The 23085-nt window shown below is 37.6% G+C and overlaps 1 protein-coding gene across 6 annotated transcripts in view; it reads left to right on the forward strand.

Annotated features, from left to right (window-relative positions):
* Nucleotides 1–23085, forward strand: part of sbno2b (strawberry notch homolog 2b) — a 64187-nt gene that overhangs the window by 8514 nt on the left and 32588 nt on the right. For 4 of the 6 annotated variants that reach the window (XM_085398565.1, XM_085398570.1, XM_085398569.1 and 1 more), the window contains exons 2-4: nucleotides 8817–9043; nucleotides 9780–9868; nucleotides 19135–19258. In XM_085398565.1, the coding sequence (XP_085254691.1) occupies nucleotides 8936–9043; nucleotides 9780–9868; nucleotides 19135–19258 (321 nt within the window). In that variant the 5' untranslated portion in view covers nucleotides 8817–8935. Of the gene's footprint in view, nucleotides 1–7038; nucleotides 8341–8816; nucleotides 9044–9779; nucleotides 9869–18416; nucleotides 18572–19134; nucleotides 19259–23085 lie in introns of those variants that run through there. The other 2 variants (XM_085398568.1, XM_085398572.1) reach the window with 2 other exon arrangements.

Genomic DNA, 23085 nt, shown 5'->3' on the forward strand with positions numbered 1-23085 from the left:
ACCAGAGTAGTCAAGGCAAAAAAACTGTGCAACACTAGCATACGCTATCATCCCTCTATTCTGAGGAAATTAGATGACAGAGGAAAACGGGGCAAAGAGGCAGCTAAGTGGATCGTTCTCTTTGATCAAGTCAGCCTTTGATCTATTTCTGGTGAGCTGGTGGTAGAAGTAGAGGGATTTGCTCCTAAATGAGTGCCATCAGGCAACTGTAAAGCATTGTTTTACTCCTTTTTTGCTCTTTTGCTCTTATTATTATCCAAATTGTTTTTGCCCTCACCTTTTTTCTCTCCGTACTCTTCCTGTTCTCCGTTATCGCTCCTTGTTCTTATTTACCACAACAAAGCCATCCTCTCACCCACAAGAGCTCGATTAAGTTCTCGCTTTAAGGATAAATTACTTTAATGTCTCATTCAGCTTGTGTTTGTGGCCACAAAGATATTCATCATCCCGGCAAAATGGTGCTGAATAACCATTTGGAGTTGGTTGATGAAGATGTAATTAGGATTAATTGGTATTCACTTGCAAGCAGCGAAATCTGTGAACCCAGCCTTTCATTTAGAGCAGACCATTCAAATAAATGCCCATTTGTTTTATGAAAGGTGTTCCTGTGTGCTGTCCCAGTCCGTAGAGGCTCTTTGATAAATATTTGTACAAGAGAAATGCAGTAACAACAGACTCCTAAAACCAAATTTGTTTCCATTTCCCGACTTTGATAAGACAGCTGATTCAGTTACACCGTTATTCGATCATTATTCTCTATCCAGTGTCCTACTCAGTTACTGGGCTGTTAACAGTCCCTTTACGGCAATGCTGAATGGAATTTCCTTTCTGGCAGTGGGAACCGGGAAAGATAGGTAGCTAATGTCTGTGTCCTTCCATGTATGTGCTTAAGGGCTTGCGTCATGTCTGTGCATGTGCACACCGTGTCAAGTATGGACCCTTTGTGTTGAAAAAGGTGCTGATTAATAATGTAGGCTGTTTTGAATGATGGCATCCAGCGTTTCCCTGGGAAGTAACTTGTTCCTTTTATGAATATTTCATCACAGCAACTAATGAATCCAGCCAGTCAAGCCAATCATAACCAGCCAACAGCCCCCTTGCTGCTTTGGTGTAGTGTAGCTGGGCCCTAATCATTTCTAACCTGATTACTGGTGATGCTGATGGACTCAGATGGGTCATGAGTAAGTGGTGTACATTGAATTGAATGTTTGTTGTTATCCAGCTTGTTAGTAGTAAAGACAGAGACATACTACAACAGTATACAGAGTGACAGATGCCAACAGAGGGCTGTCTACATATTTCTACAGTACCTGCAATAAATGTGCAGTTACGTTTTTTTTTTTTCATGAATCCATTTTTTACAGACCTACCGTTTAGTCAAATGAGCCCCTGGGCTTCACCTAAAAAGCACTGCTGCAAGAAACATTAAAGGGCTATAAAGAGATGCAAAATGACTACAGGATATGCTAAAAACCCAAGGAAACCTGTCCCTATGTCCTAGGGACTGTGTAATGTCCCTATAAGTCCCTAGGGCATATAGGGACACCACATGACAACTGTGATGTGGTACTAGATGGGAAAAGTAGGGGACTTTCACAAGTATTTGCCAAGGTGCTTATTGTCTCATGTAATGTCCATGGTAACTTTGGGAAAAACAGACTCATGTGAAATAACTTTAATTCCTTTTTCCTGGCATTTCCACTCATAGATTTCTCCACACTGGTACTGCAGTGACCTCAGAGGTTCAGCTGCACAATAGCATCAGCTGTGTCTCCTCCAGACTGGTTCATCTAGTACTTTTATGCACCTTACTGAGTGCATAGAGCACTTAACAAAAAATCTAATAAATATATAGCACGTACAAAGGCGCTGAAAAAATTGGTTGACATAATGAGGTTTTGACACCTTGTGAGCCGCAAGGAGCTGATTATGCAAATGTGGTTAATGAATGAAGCACAGCTAAACTTCTGAATACTTCCCGTAACCCTACTGAAAAGAAAAGATGATATTAGTATGATTTGAAGTAAAGGAATGCATATTAATGCTACAAGACGGGGGATTAACTATAGTGGGTAAACTGCATAACATGGGATATCATTTATTTACTTTTTGCACTGGTCTTGGTCTTGAAAACAGGATATGGCGCATCTGAGATATCTTGCTTTCATAAAGGAAGACATTTATATATTACTAGACCTAAAATGTATTAAGATAATGTCTACAGAGTTACTTCATGTAAAGCATAGAGCATGATTTCATTATGAGTCAGGAAGAGAAAAAAATCACTGTTTGTGAAATTCTGATTGTCAGTATCAACACTCCACATGTGAGTTTTCATTTGTCAAGTGAGGTGGCACACACGCGCTAGGCAGGGTGGTGCTTCTCCTCGTGAGTGTTAATCGTGATTTACCAGCTTAAGGAAGTCACACTTCCCTGGATGATCTCCATGTGCTCTGGCAGCCACAAGGCCACCAGCAGTCAGTCAGCTAGTTCAGTATATGCCAGACTCCCTTTTCACTCTCATTATTGGTACTTGCAAGCTGATAGTGGATTGTGTAACAGGGTGGTGGTGCAAACAGGCAGGCACATATCATGTCTTGGAAATATTGTTTCTAAAAATGTCATGTTACTAAATGTCCACATTTGTGAAAGGGCTGTTTGCTTATGGCAAAAAATCATGCCTATGAGTTTTTCTGTCAATTCTGTGATAACAGTTATGAGTAACAAGATAACTAAGAAAAATCATGCTTTTGCTAAACTTTTTAAATGGCCAAGCAGCAGCAGGCACACATGTCTCAGGAAAGCTGCACAGGACCCACCAAGAAGATAGAGTGCCCCTGCAGGTTCTCCTTCGGAAATGTTGTTATGACTTTTACTTCCTTTATCTATATCTTGTTGATTAAAGGCTCTTTTTGAATTATCTTGGGTGAAACGGTGAGTGAGTTGGACTTTTAGGGAATTGCCAAAGTGCACAACTGTAAAGAAAAAATGGTAACTACATTTATTACATAAAGCAAAATGCAAATTTATGGTTAAACAATAATCGTATATAAGATATCTTGTTTTCACAATTATTAGAAGCCAAAATTATATTTAAAGAAAAATCACATCGTCCTAGTTTGTAGCCTCTTAAGTTAATAGTGTGTGGATTTGTTTCAGGTTTTAAGGATTTTGCAAATACTGCAGATGAAGTGGCCTAATTTGTTTTTAGTGAGCTCTTGCATCAGACCACCCAGGAAGAGGGAGAGAGATGGACTAGGAGACTCACATGGGAGAGGGCTGCACAAAAACCAGCAGTAACCTCTGACTTAATTAACAGATTTAAGAGATTACACTGCAGAGTGCTTGCTTTCACTTGCTCTGTTACATTTTTTGTAGGACATTAACCTTTTTTTTTTCCTTTTTTGTAGCACCCTGTACCTTAAAAAAAAAGAACTGCATGAATTGTGTATGTTGAGGAAACTCCTTGTGCCCCTTGCATTACAGTGGACATTTTTTGTTTTCTTCTCACTGCCCACTACTGCCAGCCCTCTTCCTTCTGCAGATAGCCCTCTTCATCACACCACTCTTCCTCTCTGCAGGAGTTAGGAGTAGTAGGGGGGTTTTCTGTTTTCCGGTAATGAGAGACCTTACAGGAAGGGCAGATCTGGGACCACAGTTACAATGATCAGTATCGATTATCCTCCGGAGCTCTCTGGAGGGAGAAGGGGGAACGAGGGACATTTTCTGTTGCTAAGAGACAATAACTGGCATGGTACTAGTGGGTGACGTGGGTTTAGGTGGTAGGGGGGACAAGAGACAGGGCATTATGGGAAGCAATTCTGCCTTTTAAATCAATGAGAAAATGCATTGGTGGACTTAGGCTAGTATTTGAAGATGAAGAGGCTATGGAACGATGGAGCTCCTGTCTGCTAAGGCTAATGAGGAAGACTGAGTGGTTCTAGCTATGACAATTCTTGACTTAGATCAGTGGGCTAGCTAACAAACATCTACTATACTATGATGTTAGTAAGGAATTACATAAATGTTGTAACTGTAGTTTCATGGACATCATTTCAAAACAGCAGAATTCTAAGTGCTACATTGTCTGACATCTAATGGTTAAAAGCAATAAAAACTGCTTCTCGTGTGTGCTTTTTTGAACTTTGGTTCTTTGTGGAGAACGCTGCTGTTGTTTTACTTGTGTTTAGAAAAACTTTATATCCCATCAGTACTGGATTTAATGCATCATATCTTCACCCTTGGGATATATGGGCTTGGCTTTTTTAAGGACTCTTGTGTTTCTATATCATCTGTGTTAGTCTCTTTATCTGCTAGCCAAAAACCTATGCAAATGGACTCCTGTGCAGTACCATAAGGCCCGCATGTTTCAGCAGAACGTTGGTATCGGCCATGTTAACTGATACTATCAGCAATTAAAATGACATCATTGTAAGCAGGCGATGTTTATGTGTTGTGTTACATCCATTTTTTTGATGGCTAAAAGTAGGGTAATGAAGGGCTGAAAGAGCTTAAAACTGTGTTTTTATAATAAAGATTTCTTTGTTTCCCTGCAACAAAAGGGGATAAAATAAGAACAAAAATAAAGAAATAAATACTTCAGTATTGGGCATTGGCCAGACATGATGGAGCCATAATGTTACAGCTGAGTTAGTGATGCCGAATTGGTTAGGAAATTGAATGGTGCACAACAAGTGCAAGCAAAACCAAAGCGTGGCGTGCACTAGGAGCTGTGATGACACTTTTGGCATGCATTTGCAAAGCACTGTCCTTACGTTGCTACACTAAGTAGATTTATGCAACACCAGCATGTCCTCACAAGGCTCCCAGTACACAGTCTCTGACTCCCTTGCCTTGCTTTTGTCTCCCTGCTTTGAGCTGCACTTTCTAGGGTGAAATCCGGCCATACATATTCAAAAAATATCTAATTTCCTTTTGCTTCAGACCTCTTGCCTAGGAAATTTGCCAGTTGGTTCTTTGCATTGGGCTTCCCCCTCATTTGTTTCACCTTTATCCAGACAGTATCACACAGGCAGCCTGAAGTGGAAAATGGCCTCCCTTTGTGTGTATTGGCTCTGCTAGTGGTGACTATCTTGGGCCAGGCCTCTGTCTCATACACTGACTTGCACACACTCGGACACACAAAGTCCTCCTTATTTAGACCCTCATGAACTCTATTAGGATTTATTACCTCAGCTTTGTCCCCAGTGAACATGTCTGGTCTGTGTTCCAGATTGGGGGCAAACTGGAGGAGGGAATGAAGGAAGGACAAGGGGAAGGAGGGTAGCAGTTTGAGTAGTAGTGTTTCTAATGTAACACAGACATGCTTTGTAAAGTGCTAAAACATTGGATCCCATCTGGTGAGATTCATTAGAGATTTGTTAGGCTTGTGGACTTTAAGTAGCAAAAAACTGACTTTAGTTTTATATATTGTTTATGTGATCTAGTTGGAAATCGCAGTTTATGGATTTAGATCCCATATAAGAGAAAAGAGGTTCTCTAAAATATACAGAGATATTATACTTGATATTAAATAATTTAGCTAATTGAGCCAAAGCAATTATTGTGCTGCATTCAGTTTTGCAATCGCTCAAATGCTTTTCCATTCAGGTTTTCCCTTTGTATATTTTTGTAGCTCTGTGTGTTTAAGATTGACAATGTTAAGGTATAGGCTTTACAGCATTTTAGGAATCTGTCTGCATATCTACGAGTTGAGTTGTAAGATACACATATTTTACGACATGAAAGGTCTTGTGAGTACACACTATTGGTGGTTTTACTGGCTGGAATTTGGCTTTGGGGGTTACTGAATGTGTAAGCAGTGGTCCTCGTCCAGCAGAGAGTGACACTCAGCGGCAGAAAGCTGTGCCATTTTCTGTTAATTCTGAACATTTGTTATACAATAATAAATCAAACCAATAAACACAACTGGTTTAAACATAATTTATTATAATTGATTTTCTTTTATTTATTTTTGGACCACCATGTCTGTATTAAATACTATTATGTTATGTTTGTTATTTAGCTTGTGCTCATTATAGGTTTATCCAGCGCAGTGCACACTGCTGTGGACCTCTGGCCATGATTTTAATTGGTTCTGTAATGAATGTGGAATCTTCAGTGATGTTGGATGACAACCAGCTAATGAGGACTGTCCATCAATAAATATCTGCTCAAACTCTGCATTATGAATAGAGATGGCACGATACCACTTTTTTATGTCCGATACCGATACCGATATCATAAATTTGGATATCTGCCGATACCGATATGAATCCGATATAGTGTTTTTTAATCAACAAAACTGTTTTTTAAATATCTTGCTGCATTTTGTATAAGTTCATACTCAAGTTTAAAACAACAACTACACTAAAGCTATTCTGTTATACCTGTATGCAAAAAAAAATATTTCATAGTTCAGCAATACTGATCAATCTAATAAACTTAAACCTACACCATCCTCCCTATTCTGGTATTTTAAAGAGTACTTAGCATAAATATTAAGCAACCTAACTAATAGGGTTCCAACTTCCAGCAACAACAAAAATAAATAAATAAAAAATAGGGAACCACCCCTCACGCGCCACCTCATGATGCTTAATCGACGTAATCAACCTTAATTTGATGCAGTGTGAAAAAAAATGCACAGAAATCAATTATTTTTCAAGAAATATTAAATAGATTCAACATCTTTCTTCAACAAAATTGCAGACTGCACAGATGGTACCTTCCCAAAGGAAAAAGTACTATAGCTTACTAGGGTATATATATTAGACTTAATAGTTACTATATACAGTAATTGACTTCTATTCATTTTACATCAAATTAAAACTTTGGGTGTCAGATAATTATTTATTAAAAGCTAGACATTTTAAATGAGAATAAGAAAGAAAAGTATGTCTTTGTGCCCCCTTTTCCCTGTTAATGCCCTATCAGCCCCCCTGGCTAAACTTTGCTAGATCCGCCCCTGCACAGTTACAGCCGTCAGCTACGTAGAAAAAGATCCTCGAGTAGAAAGTAATATTAAATACATTCTAACAACAGCTGATCAAGCTTAAACGTGCTGCTGTTGTTCAGCCGCTGGTTTCCTCTTTCTGGTGCAAAGTGGGCCAAAAGCAAACTAGAGACACGGACTAGCGACAGAAAAGCCGATCAGCTGATCGTTAAGCAGTTTCATGATTGAAGTAGCAGCAAGAAGAGGCAGTCGCTCCATATATCGTTTGTTAAGCTTAACGCAGGAATGCTTTACAAACATTCAGAGATGGACTTACACACTTGCTTTACTTCTCTCGGGATAACTTTGTCGGAGATGAAATGCCGGGTTGCTAGCGAAGCTCCAAATGCTATCCAGACCACCGACAGGTCCCGCATGCCACAGCCGCTCTATCACGTGATGCATACTGCTCCGACGTGCTAACGTTCTGAGGTGAGTTACGGCGTGTTGCAAGTTTTGTGAGGTGCTTTCGTGATATTTAATGGATCGGATTACATTTTTTATTTTTCTCCGATATCCGATCCAGTAATTTAGGTCAGTATCGGACCGATACCGATACGTAATATCGGATCGGTCCATCTCTAATTATGAATAAGATTTGAATTCAGTTTGTGTTCTGACAAATGTAGCAGCCCTAAAATGTAAGGCCAATTGCTTTTTAATTTATCTTCATATTACCATTTTATCATATTTTGTAAATCATTTTAGTGCTTTATGACATATTTGAATTTCTCTATTTTTTCTCATAAACTGGACTCTGTTTATATGGCTATGCCAGACATAGTCTTTCTAAAACATATTTTTTTATGACATTGTCACGGCTGGCGGAGGGAGCCGTGTGGTGTGGAGGAAAAGGAGGACCCAAAATGCAGCAAACTGATGATACGAGTGACGTTTTATTTACAGGGTGGTAGTGGCAAAAACAGGCAATGAAGCACGAGTAATTACAAACGGAAACCTAAACTGGGAGAAACTAAGTGACAAACCTGGGACCATACAAAGGGGTGCGGGGCAGAGAGACGCAGAGACAGGAACACCATAGACCGCAGATGAATGTAGATTAACGCAGTGATACATGGATGAACGCAGACGAGCCGACAACGAACACAGACCGACACCCACTAAATATACACACACAAGGTAATCAGGTAATCACACACAGGAGGGAAGAACAGCTGAACCTAATACACCCGGGGACCGGAGGAGACAAGCTGAACACAATAACAGACACAGACCTTCAGAACAGAACAGGAAATCCAGAACACGAGCCTTCAAAATAAAACAGGAAACAGACTGATGTACAACACAACACGGGGACATGAACAGAGCACCAAGGACAGACACAGGTAGGGCTGACAATACACCAAACTTCAGGTTAACCCTAAACTAATACAGATCAGAAAAAACGCAAAACGCTGGGTCAACGACCCAGGACCATGACAGACATGGTTTTATGGATGCCGTTTGTTGAATAAAAAGAACAAAACTAAAATTACAAAACATGTATAACTGTCAGATTATATAAAATGGGGTTTGCATTATAGGCTAGTCTAAGAGCCTTTTCTCTGTGTATCCATCACTGCAGTTGCACATGGGCCAAATACTTCAATTTGAGATTTTGAGCTTTTTTATTGCTGAATCTGACTTTAAGTAAGCCATTAAGCCCACAGTTTCTGCTGATTTTCATGGCTTATTTATCTTTACACCATCTTCCTTGATTTTATAATTACCATATTTGCAGCGAAACTGCTTGACAGCTTTTTTCCTGTTGCTGTCCTCTTCATTTCCTATATGTCTCATCCATTCCTACTCTTTTTTTCAGGTCATGGACTGCATTTGCCCTTGTTAAAAGCCCTATTTCACACACAGCCAGCACCTGAGTGGTGGTCGGAAAGTCCATAGTTTAAGTCGGCTGGTGGTCATGAGTGAAGCTGTGGTCTGATGCCAACCCTCACCTCAGCGATGGCCATGGACGGGGAGAACTACCTGCATCCAGAAGGCCCTCAGCTGGACAACAGCTTGTTCTCTGTAACCCCCACTAGCATGGAGGTGTGTTTGCATTTTTATATATAGGCCTATTTGCATAACCTCCATAGTTTTTCTTCTTTTATGTTTCACTTCTTTAATATTTTTCAAAAAGGCAAAATAGATAAATAAAAGAGCATGTGTCACAAAATGCCACACATTTGGAAATGTGTGGCATTTTGCTGCAAATGTAGTTGGATAATCACTTGAATTTTGGTCTGGATCATCTTAACAGATCTAAAAGATTGTGCTTAAATACATAATCAAACAATCACATTTTCTAATGGTGTATTGTGAACAGAAAAGTAAATGATTCCACTAAAAAGTGATGAAAGCAGGCTTCCACCCTTTTCTGCTGTAATGGGATTATGATTGCTAGTCCTGAGAATTTCTTTAAAAAACAAGCAAAAAAAACCCCCACCATACGTGAAACTGAAACTTTCCACCTCTCTAGATTACACTAAGGATGAATGTTATTGAATGCTGTTGAAATCACCGATTATTGGATTGCGCAACTACAGTGAAACATTTTGAAATCATTCCCAGGCATTCTTTGCCATCAGCTGCAGCATTCACTTCTTGGTGGGGTAAAGATGGGATTTATCTAAACAAAGTATTTTGTTTTTAGTATAACACATAGCAAAGTGCTGGTAATAGTATTGACTTATATTAAATTTGGACCAAGAGGAGAGCCTTTCCTGTGTGTTAAAGTCCTAATGCTGCTTTAAGTGATAAGTCTTTTTTTAATCTTTCTTTTTAGAGTTCAATATTTCCCACCCCCACTGCCTGGCCCCTCTCTTCTCACCAGAGTGGATACAGCATACACTGCCCTATGCAGTCTGGAAATCAGTAAGTTACAAGCACAGTTTACAGTATCTTCAAAGTGAATGCTCCATAACAATTACCATATTCAGTAGGGGTGTAGTAGCACATGTATTTCTCTTGAACTGTTCAGAAAGCTGGGTTGGGTATGAAATGCTCTTTTTTTTTAATGTTCCCTGGGAGCCTAACAGTTATTGCCAGAAGACTATTTATATCAAGCAAAGTCTACCCAGCACCTTTTGTTGATGTTCTAGCTGTCTTTTTGGGTTTACTAGTTTATCTCAGTTAATTATGAATATGTTTTATTCTTTTTAATGGAAACATTTTTGATATTTGAATGATTTATTTACATTTTCAATGAAAAAAAAAGATATATACTTGACAGTTAGTAGCACTCTAAGCACAGAATGCAGCATCTGAGTGCTGAATGCAGTCTGAAACCAAAGTTCAGACCAAACCCTGAGTTTCAAATGCTGTTACACCCCCAATGTTAAGCATTTAAAACAGGCAGTTTCCTGGTTTCCAAGTTTCACACATGAACTGACAAAATGCACTAGCAGTCTAGGGACTTAAATTATTATAAATTTTTCCTCATGTTGGTGTATTTGATCAATGCATACTTCCCTGAGACAGTGACATCCACATAGCACACAATCACTTCCACACATTTAAATGTGGTCAGTCAGAATGACATTTATATGTGTATCCTACAGCAATACATATAAATATAAAAAGAGCAAAAATTGTGAAAGAATTTTTAGAATTGGTCAAATATAGCTAGATAAGTGTATGATGGTGCTTAACCTCCTAAGCATGCATTTTTAATTTCTCTTTGATATTTGGGCATATTATGTAGAGCAAAATGTAGAGCAAAATTTAGTATTTTGGTCTAGACGACCCAAAATGTGATGTCCTCATATGTGGACGCCAGGTCCTAGGAGGTTAAACTCAGTTATATACGATTTATTATTAATCGGGTAAACTTGAGGGAAACATTTGTATATATTTGATAAATATAAACCTTTAGGATTGAAAGAAAATGGATACACTGGTCCAACCTAACATGAAATTATCATTTAGATGCATGTAAAAGTGTTTCTTTCAGTGGGCACATAACTTTTGAAACCCCCAAAACTGATTGAATGTTTGTTTTTTACAGCTGATCACATACTCATTCTAACACTCAACGACCAGCTCAGATCACTGGGCAGGTCTTCTTTATCAAATCTCTTTTATTTCCCGTAGTGAGTGGCCCAGTGTCAGACTTAACTGCAGGATCTCTCAGTGCTAAATGAACGTTTTCTCCTAAGTTGTGCATGTATAAAGTTAAACTGGAAAAGGGCTGCGTAACGTCTTGTTTTTGTTGGCAGAAAGAACCACAGTCATTATCACGAACTGCACTCCATGCATTTAGCCACAGCTGTGCACTCAGGAACATTTTGACATTTTAATCTGTTAAAGATCAGGTGCACTTTGTATAAGCACTCTGATATAAAAGGTCATATGTACCGTTTATGTATCTGTGCAGTATGGGTTAGCATTTTTTTCAGCAGAATTGTTTAATTCTATGATACATGCTAAATATTAGAGCAGTCATTATGGTTCTTTCTTGCATCATGAAAACTATCAGGGTCTTAAAAGTGATATCGTCATTAGGCTTTTGCTTTAACCAGTCCAAACTTAAAAACTATGTGCATTAAATCTGAGAATTGAGTGGGCTTGTATACAGTATCTATTTGGTGATTCAGTGGATAGTGACTTGTTATTTTAAAGATGAATTTAGTCATCACCAAGATTGTGTCATATTGAAGATAACTGAAGAAGTGTTTGTTAAAGAAGTGGTGTTTTCTATTGTTATTGCTGCCAGTGCAGTGCGTCTTTGAAAGTTCAAGTGCCAGATGACGTTGAAAGCAGGGTCTGTGGTTTTCAAGTTCACTCAAAGTGGAATTTTCTGACATCAAGTTGCGTTTACAACACTCTTATCTCACTCTCTGTTTTACAATGTACAATACAATCAAATTCACAAGGGGTCTGTGGTTTATTGCAAGATTGGTTTGATTGAATTTCAACTAGTTCTTCAGTACTGTGTTTTGAGGACCCCTCATTTGAGGAAGTCTTTGTGTACTCTCAGTTTTGTTTTAGAGTGAAGTGGCTGACTGGTTTTTAGAAGAACCAAGTCTTTGATCAAGAGATTTAATTCACGTTAATCATTCCTTCTGCAGCACTTCAAAAATTATTCAGTCCTGCTCCTAGTTTATTTAATGGCTCAGTATCACTAAAATAGAAATAGACAAAGAAAAAAGTAACTAAGAAATGTTAGTGGTTGCTTGGTTATTACATTTAATTTTTCTTTCAGATTTGGTGACCAGTTTTAAGTAGTTGCAGCATTCGAGGTTGCTCGGTGTTTGAGTGTGCCTTCACCCTCAACTTGTGGGCGACCACTTTAAATTGCAAAACAATTACACAATTCCCTTTGTGGGAGGCAACAATTGTAGTCCAACTCAGATTGAATGCAGTCACTCTTAACAAATTGGGATGGTTTGAAAATAATTTCCATTGAATTCATTAATGAAGATGAATTCATTAATTGCCTACACATTGCACTCAGCCTGCGCTGATCAGTGCATCTGATGTGCAATGTGTGTGTGTCTCTTTGGAATAGGGAATTTGGCTTACCTGGTTGTATTCTGATGCAAGGTTGTAGAGTTCCTGTCTTCTTTTACAGTTAAATTTACTGTCCTACATTAAGCAATATCACTTCTCCACTGTCTCCGGAGGAATTTCCTTATTTCCATTTCAGATTACTTGGGTTCTGACTGGACTCTTAATGTAAATACTTTCTGTAGTTTCTCTGTAGATGGAGCCAGAATTGCAAAAGATTACAAAAGATTGACGATTTTTTTTTGCCAATTTATCTCAGTTCATTGCTGTATTTCACAAACTGCTGCATGTATTTGCCAGCTTGACCCCATTCAATCTCAAACTGACTGCAGGCTGGCTCTGTATTATTGCCGTGTTATTGCTGTCTTCCCACACCAAAGTTACTTTGAAGATGGTAACAGTCGCAGTCGTGTCACAGTCGTGGTTCTCTGTCTTTAAAGCAACCATTTCAAAGGCAACAAGAGTTTCCCAAGTTTGAATGTGGCATGAGTAAACAGGACAGAGGACTAAACCTCCAGTTTCTGCATCTCTACATTACCCTGCTAATTTTTGATGTTCAGTGTGGCACGACCCTGTGTGTGTTACTTCTTTTGAAGGATCCTCAGGTTACAGAGCAGGCTGCAGCTAAGTATGATTGACTTGCTCTCCACAGTCAGAATGAAACTGATTGGTGTCGAAAGCCCTCAGCTGTCCACTCACATTGCTACTGGGCACAAGCTGAGAAGTGAATAGCTCACAAGACCCCATTGAGGGAAGAATGTGAATGGACCAGTGCTCTGTTTACACAGATTGATGGACTGGCTGACTGATTCTGCCCCTGCGCAGCAGAAATGATCCTTATAAAGAGTAATAAAAACATCACCTAGATTCTAGTGACAGTTACAGCAGGAGGAAGTTCATTTTAGTATTAGAGCTTACTAAAGCATACATCTCATTATAGTAGCTCTGGAGATGAGTTTTATATGAAATGTGGAGCACTTGAGAATATGTGAATTGTCTGTGATTAATCTGTGTGCTTTGGGTTGTAGAAAAACCAAGGCACTTTCTCACCCATTGGGAATATAATAAAATCCAGAACAATAGGAGTGTGTTTGATTTAGGGCTCTGTTTTGGCACATGCTCAAACAAGCATTTTTGTGTGTGTGTGTGTGTGTGGGGGGTAAAGGGGGTACTGTAAAGGTTATACGCTCACTTGCACCATTACCTACTTTGTATCTTGGCGATTCGTTATTCACTTAACTTAGTGGAAAGTTGCAGTACAGCATGTACTTTGCAAATGAGGCAGAATATTGCAGTGAGTTTTCCTGATAGGGCTTGCTCTCCACCTGCTTGAAGCAGGTTAACAGCTCAGCAATTCTCTGTTCTGTAATATTGTTCAAGCTGGTTGCCAGCAGAGACATTGAGGTACAGGCATAAGCTACTAGCTGCAATAGAATAGCAAGAATCACCCCGCTAATAATGCTGTATTTCTCAGTTTATCATTATCTGGCCTAAACATGTAGAATTCAATTATAAAGACAAGAAAAGGATAAATTAAGAGTTGTGTGTGAGTTCATAGCTTACCAAATAGAAGGCAACAGGTCATTCTCTCAACTTAAATTGATTATATCTACTGTCCAGCTGCAATTTCACAGAACTACTTCACTGTCTCTTAATTTAATCTATTAATTTATTTACTAATGGAACCAGCTACAAACTCACAGCATAGGTTATATGAGCAAAACACTGACCTGTTAAAATTTACCTTTTTATTAACACACAGTGACAGCAGTCTTACCCTGGTATCTTTATTCAGAAGAACCATGTTTTTTGTCACAGCAGGTTGAAATTTTGGAGGTGGCGGTTTGCATTTGCATGTAAAGCTGTGAAATATGAAATGAACATTAGCAAAAACATTATCTTCTCTTGACAGTTTGTTGCACTGTGGTTTTGATATTTACAACTCTGCATGTCCCAGACAATGAAGAAACTTATTTGTCTGTCCCCACCCTATATCCTGCTGTGTTATTTTTAGTCATATTGGTATCAACATCACTGTATCTGGCACTGGCTGAATATTTGTCTTCTCTAGTTATGTGAAGATGGCACATCATCAAGGCTAAAAATCTAATTCATAAATCCAATTTAAAAAGATCCAAACACTGAAAAATATTTCAGCAGTTGCTGCATAGAGATTACATGGTATGTGTTAGCTTATGCAAAAAAATAAAATAAAATACAGTACGAGTTAAATAATCTGTAGAGAGTCTTTTCGGAGAGACTGTAATTCAGGTGATATTATAGTTATGATTTACAAATTCAATATGTGTCATATGGCCATCTTAAACTTTCTGTTTTTAATAGAGACACTCCCTAAGTGTGTCTGTGCATATGTTTGTGTGTGTGTACCACAGGCAGATTGTGGGTTGCAACTTCGTCATGATCAGCCCATCCAAACAGCATGAGTGACTGATTGATATATTTATCACAGGAAACCAAAGATGAAAAATAAAAAACATAACAACATAACACTTATAGTGCATACTTGTCCAGCTTTTAAATAATTTGAGTAATACCATTTGTAAATGTTTGAACTCTCAGTTTTTCACGCATCTTCAAAGCCCTGTTTAGGACGTTAAATACTTTAAATAGACTCTTTACTTTGTTTTAGAGTTAAATTTAGGTTAAGGTGTAGGTTTAGGGTAGGGTTAGAGTGAGAGTTGACTGTTATTCTTGGTGATAGAACCTGGCGGTTTGAGGTTCAGTAATGCATATATCTTAGTCAGTGTCCTCACAAAGATGTGATTAAAGTGCCCTACACACATACTCACATAGCAGGTAGTCATTGTAAGGGAAAAACTGGAAACTGAGAACCAGTTTTAGAATGAAAAACTCCATTTGATTTTTAAACATAAGTAGAAACTAATTTTCTGCTCAGTTAAATATTTTCAAGTGATTTAATTAACAGTTTATTGCAGGAATAATGGTTAGGTCTGCCCACACAGCTGCTTTTCCTGCTTTACACAACATATCAGCAATGTACAGTTAGAACACCACAGCCTCTTCATGTTTTATGGATTCATTCGTGTAGTGAAAGGATTTTTGATATTTACTCCAAAATTAGCTTTGACCTGCTACCTGTCTTCTCTGCATTATTTAGCATCTTTAGCACAGTACTACCTAGAGTCACACTGGAGTGTTTCCCACTGCCATGAGCCAAAGTTCACTGCGGGAGATAAATTTAGAATAGAAATATAGATTAGACTAGAATTGTCCTTTATTGTCCCTTGTTGGAGAAATTTGCGTGTTCCAGCAGCAAAGTGACAAGCAGATGGAGCATGTATACACTATATTAAAGAATATACAATAAAAAAAAACAAGAAATAAGAGACTGTATAACATAAGAAAAAAAGAATACACTACAGTTATTAAAAATAGCATACTCAGATTCAAAGAAATGTGCTTCCGAGTAGGATCCTTTTTTTTTTTTTTTTTTAAAGCTGTACTTCGTGAGATACTCCTAGGAATCAGAGCAGTTGCATGTCTTTGTTTACTTTGTAATCTTGGGCATCCCGTAGATGTTGATAATGATCTCAGATTTTTCTATGGAAGAAGCCGAAAACACTTTAACATCATTGTAAAGTGCTCATGTTTGCTCACAGTAAACAGTTCATGGCTACTCCTGAATTGGGCAAAATGTGACAAACTTACTTTTATCTACAATCACTTTCAGGTAATCTTAAATGTACATTAAATTCCTGTGTTTATTCACTGTTAGCATAGCTTTAAATATTTATTTATTTATTTATTTTTATTTCAGGATTAATTTCCAAAGTTACTGCAAGTTCCGCACCTCCATAGGAGTTTGCTTTAAGGATGATGCCTTAATCCTGAAGGTGTCAGCACTATAGTGAACCACTTTGAAGCTGAAACACATTCTAATGTTTAAAGTAAAGAGCGTAGAAAATGACTATAGACTTTTGTACAGTCATTGTTTGAAATGCACATCAGGTCTGATCCTTTAAAGACCCTAATTATGAACTTCTCAATAAGTAAGGGGCACAGGATGCCAGGAAGTAATTTATCTGAAAACCTAATAATAAACATAATTCTAGCAAACTTGTAAAATCGCAGTAATTGAAAGACAGTTGAGATAACTGCACACTAGAACAGAAAACCAAGGTGTGCGGAAAAGCAAAGTTATAGATATTATTATCTATGCACAGCTTCAGGCTATGCATGATGAGATAAACAGTAAGTCATTCAGCTACTTTAGCTGAGAGACCCTCACTGGCTTTGTGTTATTGGAAGGCAGCTTATGCTGTCCTGCCAAGACTTCTGTTGTAATAATATCACACTCATATCACTGTTTGCTAAGGGGATTTCCAGTGTGGATGGTTGTTACTATTCGTGGTGTTTTCTGAGAACTAATCATGTTCTTTACCTTTTTTTTCTCATTTATATTTATCGCCATGATTAATCTTGTCTTTTTCCATTGTGTAGGCAAACTACTTGTTCTCACACTAACTCCCCATCTACTTGATTGAGGAAAAATAAGTTTAACAAAGACCTCATTGTTGTCTTGTTTTGTTTTTTTAAGTTAACCTACTTATTAGAGGTGGGAATCACCATACATCCCACGATACGATATTATCACAATACTTAACGCACGATACGATATTATTGCAATTTTTTAAAATATTTTGCGATATTCAGATTCTGTACATAAAGGTAAACTTTATCAATATTCATTTTCTCTAATATCAAAGTCTCGCACTCAGTCTTTCTCTCATTTCAGTCAGTTTTGTTGTTGACAAACTGAACGGTTTGTATTACAGTCTAGTCCAACTTAACTGAATGCAACCATCTGGTACAATTATAGCTATTCTGCACTATGCAATATGAAAACTATGCAGCCCCTTCAGCAACTGAAGAATTTGAAAGTAAATTAAAACAAAATATAATTTTATATTAAATAAAAAAGTTTTAAACTTAATTAAAATAAAACATGTCTTAAATTAAAATAAGTAAACTGTCATGTTTATTGCTGCCAAAAAATGTTAAACACATTTGGACAGTGAAGGAATGTCAGGATTCTTTCTCAGAAAAAGGATCAACATGCTCTGAAGTCAGAGCACAAAAACCCTTTTGTAACAAAATATCGATTTCTGCTGTCCCTGTATCGATACATTATTAGCGAACAAAATATCACGATACTACACAGTATCGATTTTTTCCCCCACCCCTACTACTTATCAGCCAGACGCCCCTTTCATCCGCAAAAATTCAAACGAAAAATCGATGGCTGCATAAGTAACCAAGTGAGAGAATTGGTTATATAAAACAATAACCAAGATAAAGATAACATATTCTCAGCAAATACTGAATGTGTGACCATGTACAATCTCAAATATTGAATATTTGGCAACATGTCATTTTGTTGTTCATTAATAAATGAACAATTTTCAGCTATTTATTAATAAGTGACTTTATGTATATATATATATATATATATATATATATATATATATATATATATATATATATATATATATATATGTATATATTGTACTATTCTTAGTTAGCGTATTGTCTGTCTTGTTAATGTTTGTTTATAATGGAGCACTGTAACAAAAAAATAATTCCCCCAGGGATCAATAAAGTATTTTGATTCTGATTCTGATTGAAATCAGAGGAACCATGTTTCCATAGTTTGGTTTCCTTACACTGGATTAGGACTGCCCTTTCATCCCCTTGATGTATTTTGACCTTAAATCAATCAGGCCTGCTGATCTAATCCTTTGAATAGATTTGGACGTTTCCAATCCTTCAGTTCTGAGCCCTGGAACATGATTGGGTGAGACGAATATGGGATGGTCCTTTTATAGTTCCACCTTTACAAGGGTTTAGTTTTGCTTTCATTTTGACTGTGCTTTTACTACTCATAGACGAGTAAGCTTGTTGCGTTATGATGACTTGTACTCAGGAAGAAACTGAAAATATCGCAGGAGTTCTATTGGACAGTTTCAGATATTAGCACAGTAGACAAAGTGAAGGTTGTTATTCGGGAGAAATGGATCTTTGAAACGGGTAGGAGCTGCTCTTATTCTCTGTACTTAGACTTTCTGTTGATAGCTCTCGCTTACCCTCTGGGTTTTTCTAATCTTGTCTATCTCTGCCTGTCTGTCCCGAGATACATGTTTAGCTTGTTTCTTTTAATCCCTGGTGCCTGTTTTTTGTTATTATTTATTTACTAAGACAAAGATTTCAAGAGTTACAAGAGACTAGATTGGGCTTAAAACTAGCTTGAAAATGCCATAAGGGAACAAACTGAAAGTGTTCCGCCTTCACCTGTTAGGCGTGTGTGGAATTTAAAAAAAAAAGTTTTGTAACACAGTATTATAACTTTAGACCATTAACTTTTAGTTAGACAATACTAAATAACAAACAGCACCCGGCACGCTTGTCTTGGAGTACTTTGGTGTACTACTTAAATGTCAGCTTCACATGTCTGCTACTTACTGTACAGGTATAAAAGCCTGTGAACTTTGGCAGCTTTAAGGTGTTTGTAGCTGAATGAGTATAAACCTTGTTATTATTTGAAAAAGCTATGTGTAACAGTTAAACAGACTAAACTTTGTCTTTCTTTCTAGGCAGTACCACTTAAACGGCAGAGCTTTCACCAACATTCCAGATATGCCAGTGGATATATACCCGGGAATCTCTGACATGGACTTTCCCGGCCTCAACTTCTCTAGGAATGGAGAGTTTACCCAGGTTGGTTTTTATTTAGCACTTGTACATGCTGACCTACAGATGGTCTCACCGGAACAGTTTTTATTTCACAAGTCTTTGGAAATCTACTGAAGAAAGGGTGGACATTTTTTCCAAAAGATGTTCCCTCATTTGCTGGATTTGTGATGATATTGGAATGGCTTCAAGAATCGGGATGAAGATAGTCTTATAAATACAGAAAGATGTATTTGTCTTGCAGTTTTGTTTTGAGTTTTTTCGTTTATTTGTTTTGTCTACCACTCTCATTTACTTGCTCATCATAGGGAAGGATAATACCTCCCACTCACCCCTTTCATCTTGCCTTTCATGTGTATTAAGTTGAGCCTTAATTTACCGTAGAGAAACCTTATTAAAGCCTGATGTTGTCTAGACGACTGCAGCAGCACCTGCCCAATTCCTGTCAAGGCATGTCATTAATAGGAAGCTATAATTGTGTGATCCTCTCTTCTATGGTTTTATGCCTTTAGAAGTCGGCGTTTTAGTCATGCTTCAAATCATTTTACAAATATTAAGCATCTTAGAAAGTCCTGGAAGTTTTTTCAGCTACTGTGAATTATTTCAGTGCCTGTGAGACTATGCTTAACTTGGACATTCATTCAAAAATGGGAAATACTTAAACAGGGGCATTGAAGACACAGACTTCTACCCATACCCATTACTTTGCATCATTTGCATTTTTTATTTCTAAGTACTTTTGTGTCCATTCAGCCAGTACTTTATAGCTAGTATTGTATGAACAGGAGCCATTGTAATTGCACAGACCAGTGAATTTCTAATCTGAATCCATTTTGAGTTTATGAGTGTCATTATGGAACCACATTAAAACACAATATGCTATGATGATGAGTTTTAAAGAAGAGAGCCACTAACTAGAGAAGGCGTAGCTGTCCGGGCTTTCCTTAGTCCAGCATAAAGCCAAAGCAGCCACAGTGGTGGCTCAAGATAAGGGATCCTTGCTTTGCATATGCATTTTTTCTATAACATATTTCCTCATTATGTTCCTACGAGGCAACTCTTTAAACAGTAGTTCTAATAAAAATGTAGAAAATGCAGATTGTAAAAAATAATAATGTTTTTCAATCCTGGTGCATGAAATACACTTCTGGACATGACTATAATTAATTGGACAAATCTATCTTTAGTCAGAAGAGATGCTGGAACAGCTCCTTGCCGTAGCAAATTGACAGCATAGCCTGGCCAGTGAACAATGTATTGTCTGTAGATAAAAGCATGCATTTACATTCTATGATAAAGAAATCATAGAATAAAAAAATTCTAATAACAAGTTCTCATATAGTTTTTGCTCAGATGTTTTGCATCAACCAGAAGAACTAAAAGATCTTAAATACATTTAATGAACGTGCACATTATAGGTACGTTATGACAAAGCTGCAAGGATAATTCAGAGTTTTTTGTTGTTGATATCCAGTTTCCAGACACATCATTTGTAGTCCATCATTACTAGCAGTTTCAAATGAAGCACAAGCAGACACAGAATCTACACGCAAGAGTTTCACTTCATGTTTGGCTCCAGATGTTTGAATGAGTCTAATAATTCTCTCTTTAAAAAAAAAGAAAAAAAAAGGCAAGGTTTTATTGGTTTGTAAGACTGGTGGGAGGGGTTTAAAATCAAAAGCTACACATGTCATATATTATACAAAAGAAAGTTACGTGTCATGCGCGTGTATTGTAGTGCTTACATGGATTGTGTGATTCATGTGGGGTTTCCCTAGTTTTCCAAATGCATGTTTTAGCCTGTCTGGATTGAGCTTTCTTCTGTAAAGTAATCATACAGGGCTCCTGAGTGTATGACACAGATGTCTAATTATCTGTAGGTACATAATTAGAAAACAGTTGTTGTGAGATTTAGTTTAGATTACCTCTTTTCACAAGCAGTAAGTAGTGGAGATTTGTTTTCGTGGTGTCAAAAATATGTGATGTTAAAATGCTTGCTTGTGCCTGTTTGCGGCAGCGAGATCTTTTGTGCTTATATTGTGCTTTCTCAGCTCTTCTTTCTGGTTTTAGACACTCCCTGCCATGTGAGGCATGGGGGAGAAAATGTAAGTCATGGGGTCATCATGACTAATCTGCCAACTCACACTCAGCTCACTTCATCCTCCATTTCATTCCCCCATTCCGTGGTGATCCTGCCATGTTTTTCCTGTGTCCATCCACAATCAGAAAGCAGAATTTCTTGTTTTTTCCCCCCCACTGTTGATTCATGACAATACAGAAAACATTTAGGCATATTTGACTAGGCAGAGTTTTTGATGGGATCGTTTGGTTTTGTCAAGTGACTGCCGTGTTTACCTCAGCAATTTCTTTGTTTCAGTTACAGCTGTAGGGTCATTAGGAAAATCTCTTTTGGTTTGCTGTCTTCCCACAATGTTACAGTTTGTTTATGCAGCTAACCAGCATATGACCAGGAAGTGTAACTCTGGATTGCTGTAATTCTGAAAACAGTTGATTATTTGTGTTAGAATCAGTAGACTTCCTGTTTATATTCCCGTTAATATTATTTTTATATGACTTTTCTCGAAGTTACTAATAAATAAAATGGACATGTGGCCACTGTATTGTGATCAGGATAAGGTTGTTGAAACATCATAACCAATGCACACAATGCACATCATAAGTAATTAGGACATATTAAATGTGAGAGATTTAAACAATGGCTGAATAAAATTACCTACACGTTATATGAACTGAAGCTTTGCCAATATGTGCTGTCTTTCGCTGGAAACTTCCCCCAGAAATAACAGTTGGCATAAAATACCTTTTCTGGGAGTTATAGTACCACCAAGAAGCTATAAACTAAGGCATTACCAAAACAGTCAGCTTGGACACAGTAAAACTGTGATAAACAGTGGAAAAACCATATTGAGGCTAACTTGTATTTACTGGTTTTTATTAACCTCAAGAATTTTAATGCCATTTTTCTTTAGTAGATTCAAACTAGCAACATATTTCCATTCTGCTGACTCTGCTCACTGTAATTAGAAAAAAAAGAGAGCTGCTACTTTGACAAAAACGCAACCGCGTTTTGAAAGAAAGCTATACCCTTTGTCACAGTGATACATGCATACCTACCAAGCCCAAGTTTTGTAATCTGTGGACCTTAAACACGTGAGTCTATGTGACAAAAGTCACAATGACAACAAGATTTACTGGAAGACAATAAAGACAAAACTAACCACTCTGGCTAACCTCAAGGAGTGCACATCACGTCAGAAGCAGACCATACTATCATACATACTATATCCTCTATATATACAGTATACCTACTGTATGTGCACATGTACACACATTGGAGCACATTTAGGCACACTCCTGGTCTTAGTCTCTTACTACATACTCTTGTTCTGTCTCTCCGTGTAATTGCTCTCACGTTTACACTCATAATACTGCCAAGTACATTTCTAGGAAGTGTGCATTTGCATTGAGTCTTCTTAGTTTTGCTTTTTGTAGAACTGAAAATTTCTTATTGCTAAATAAGTCACACTCAAAATTCCAAACGTGAGTAAGTCTTTAGCCAGCTGTTGGCAATTACCTGTAGAAAGATCATTGTCTTTGTCTAAGGTGATATAAACACACTAGATATGTAGTTGAAATGTGATAACATCAAAATATCTATATGGGCAGGCAAAGAAAAGAGAAAAGCAAAGAGAAAGATCCTGTTTAGTCTAAGACCCAGCTGAAAAAATGTTAAGGCCCCTTGGTTCCTGAAAGGCATGCTTTTTTTTAACCTGTGCAACTCTGCAGACCATGAACTAGATCATAACTAAGCTCATATTTTTGCACACAGGTGT

Source organism: Rhamphochromis longiceps, linkage group LG23, assembly GCF_057381845.1.
Source record: "Rhamphochromis longiceps isolate RC_006_pf linkage group LG23, R_longiceps_female_GT1.1, whole genome shotgun sequence".
NCBI classification, from domain to species: Eukaryota; Metazoa; Chordata; class Actinopteri; order Cichliformes; family Cichlidae; genus Rhamphochromis; species Rhamphochromis longiceps.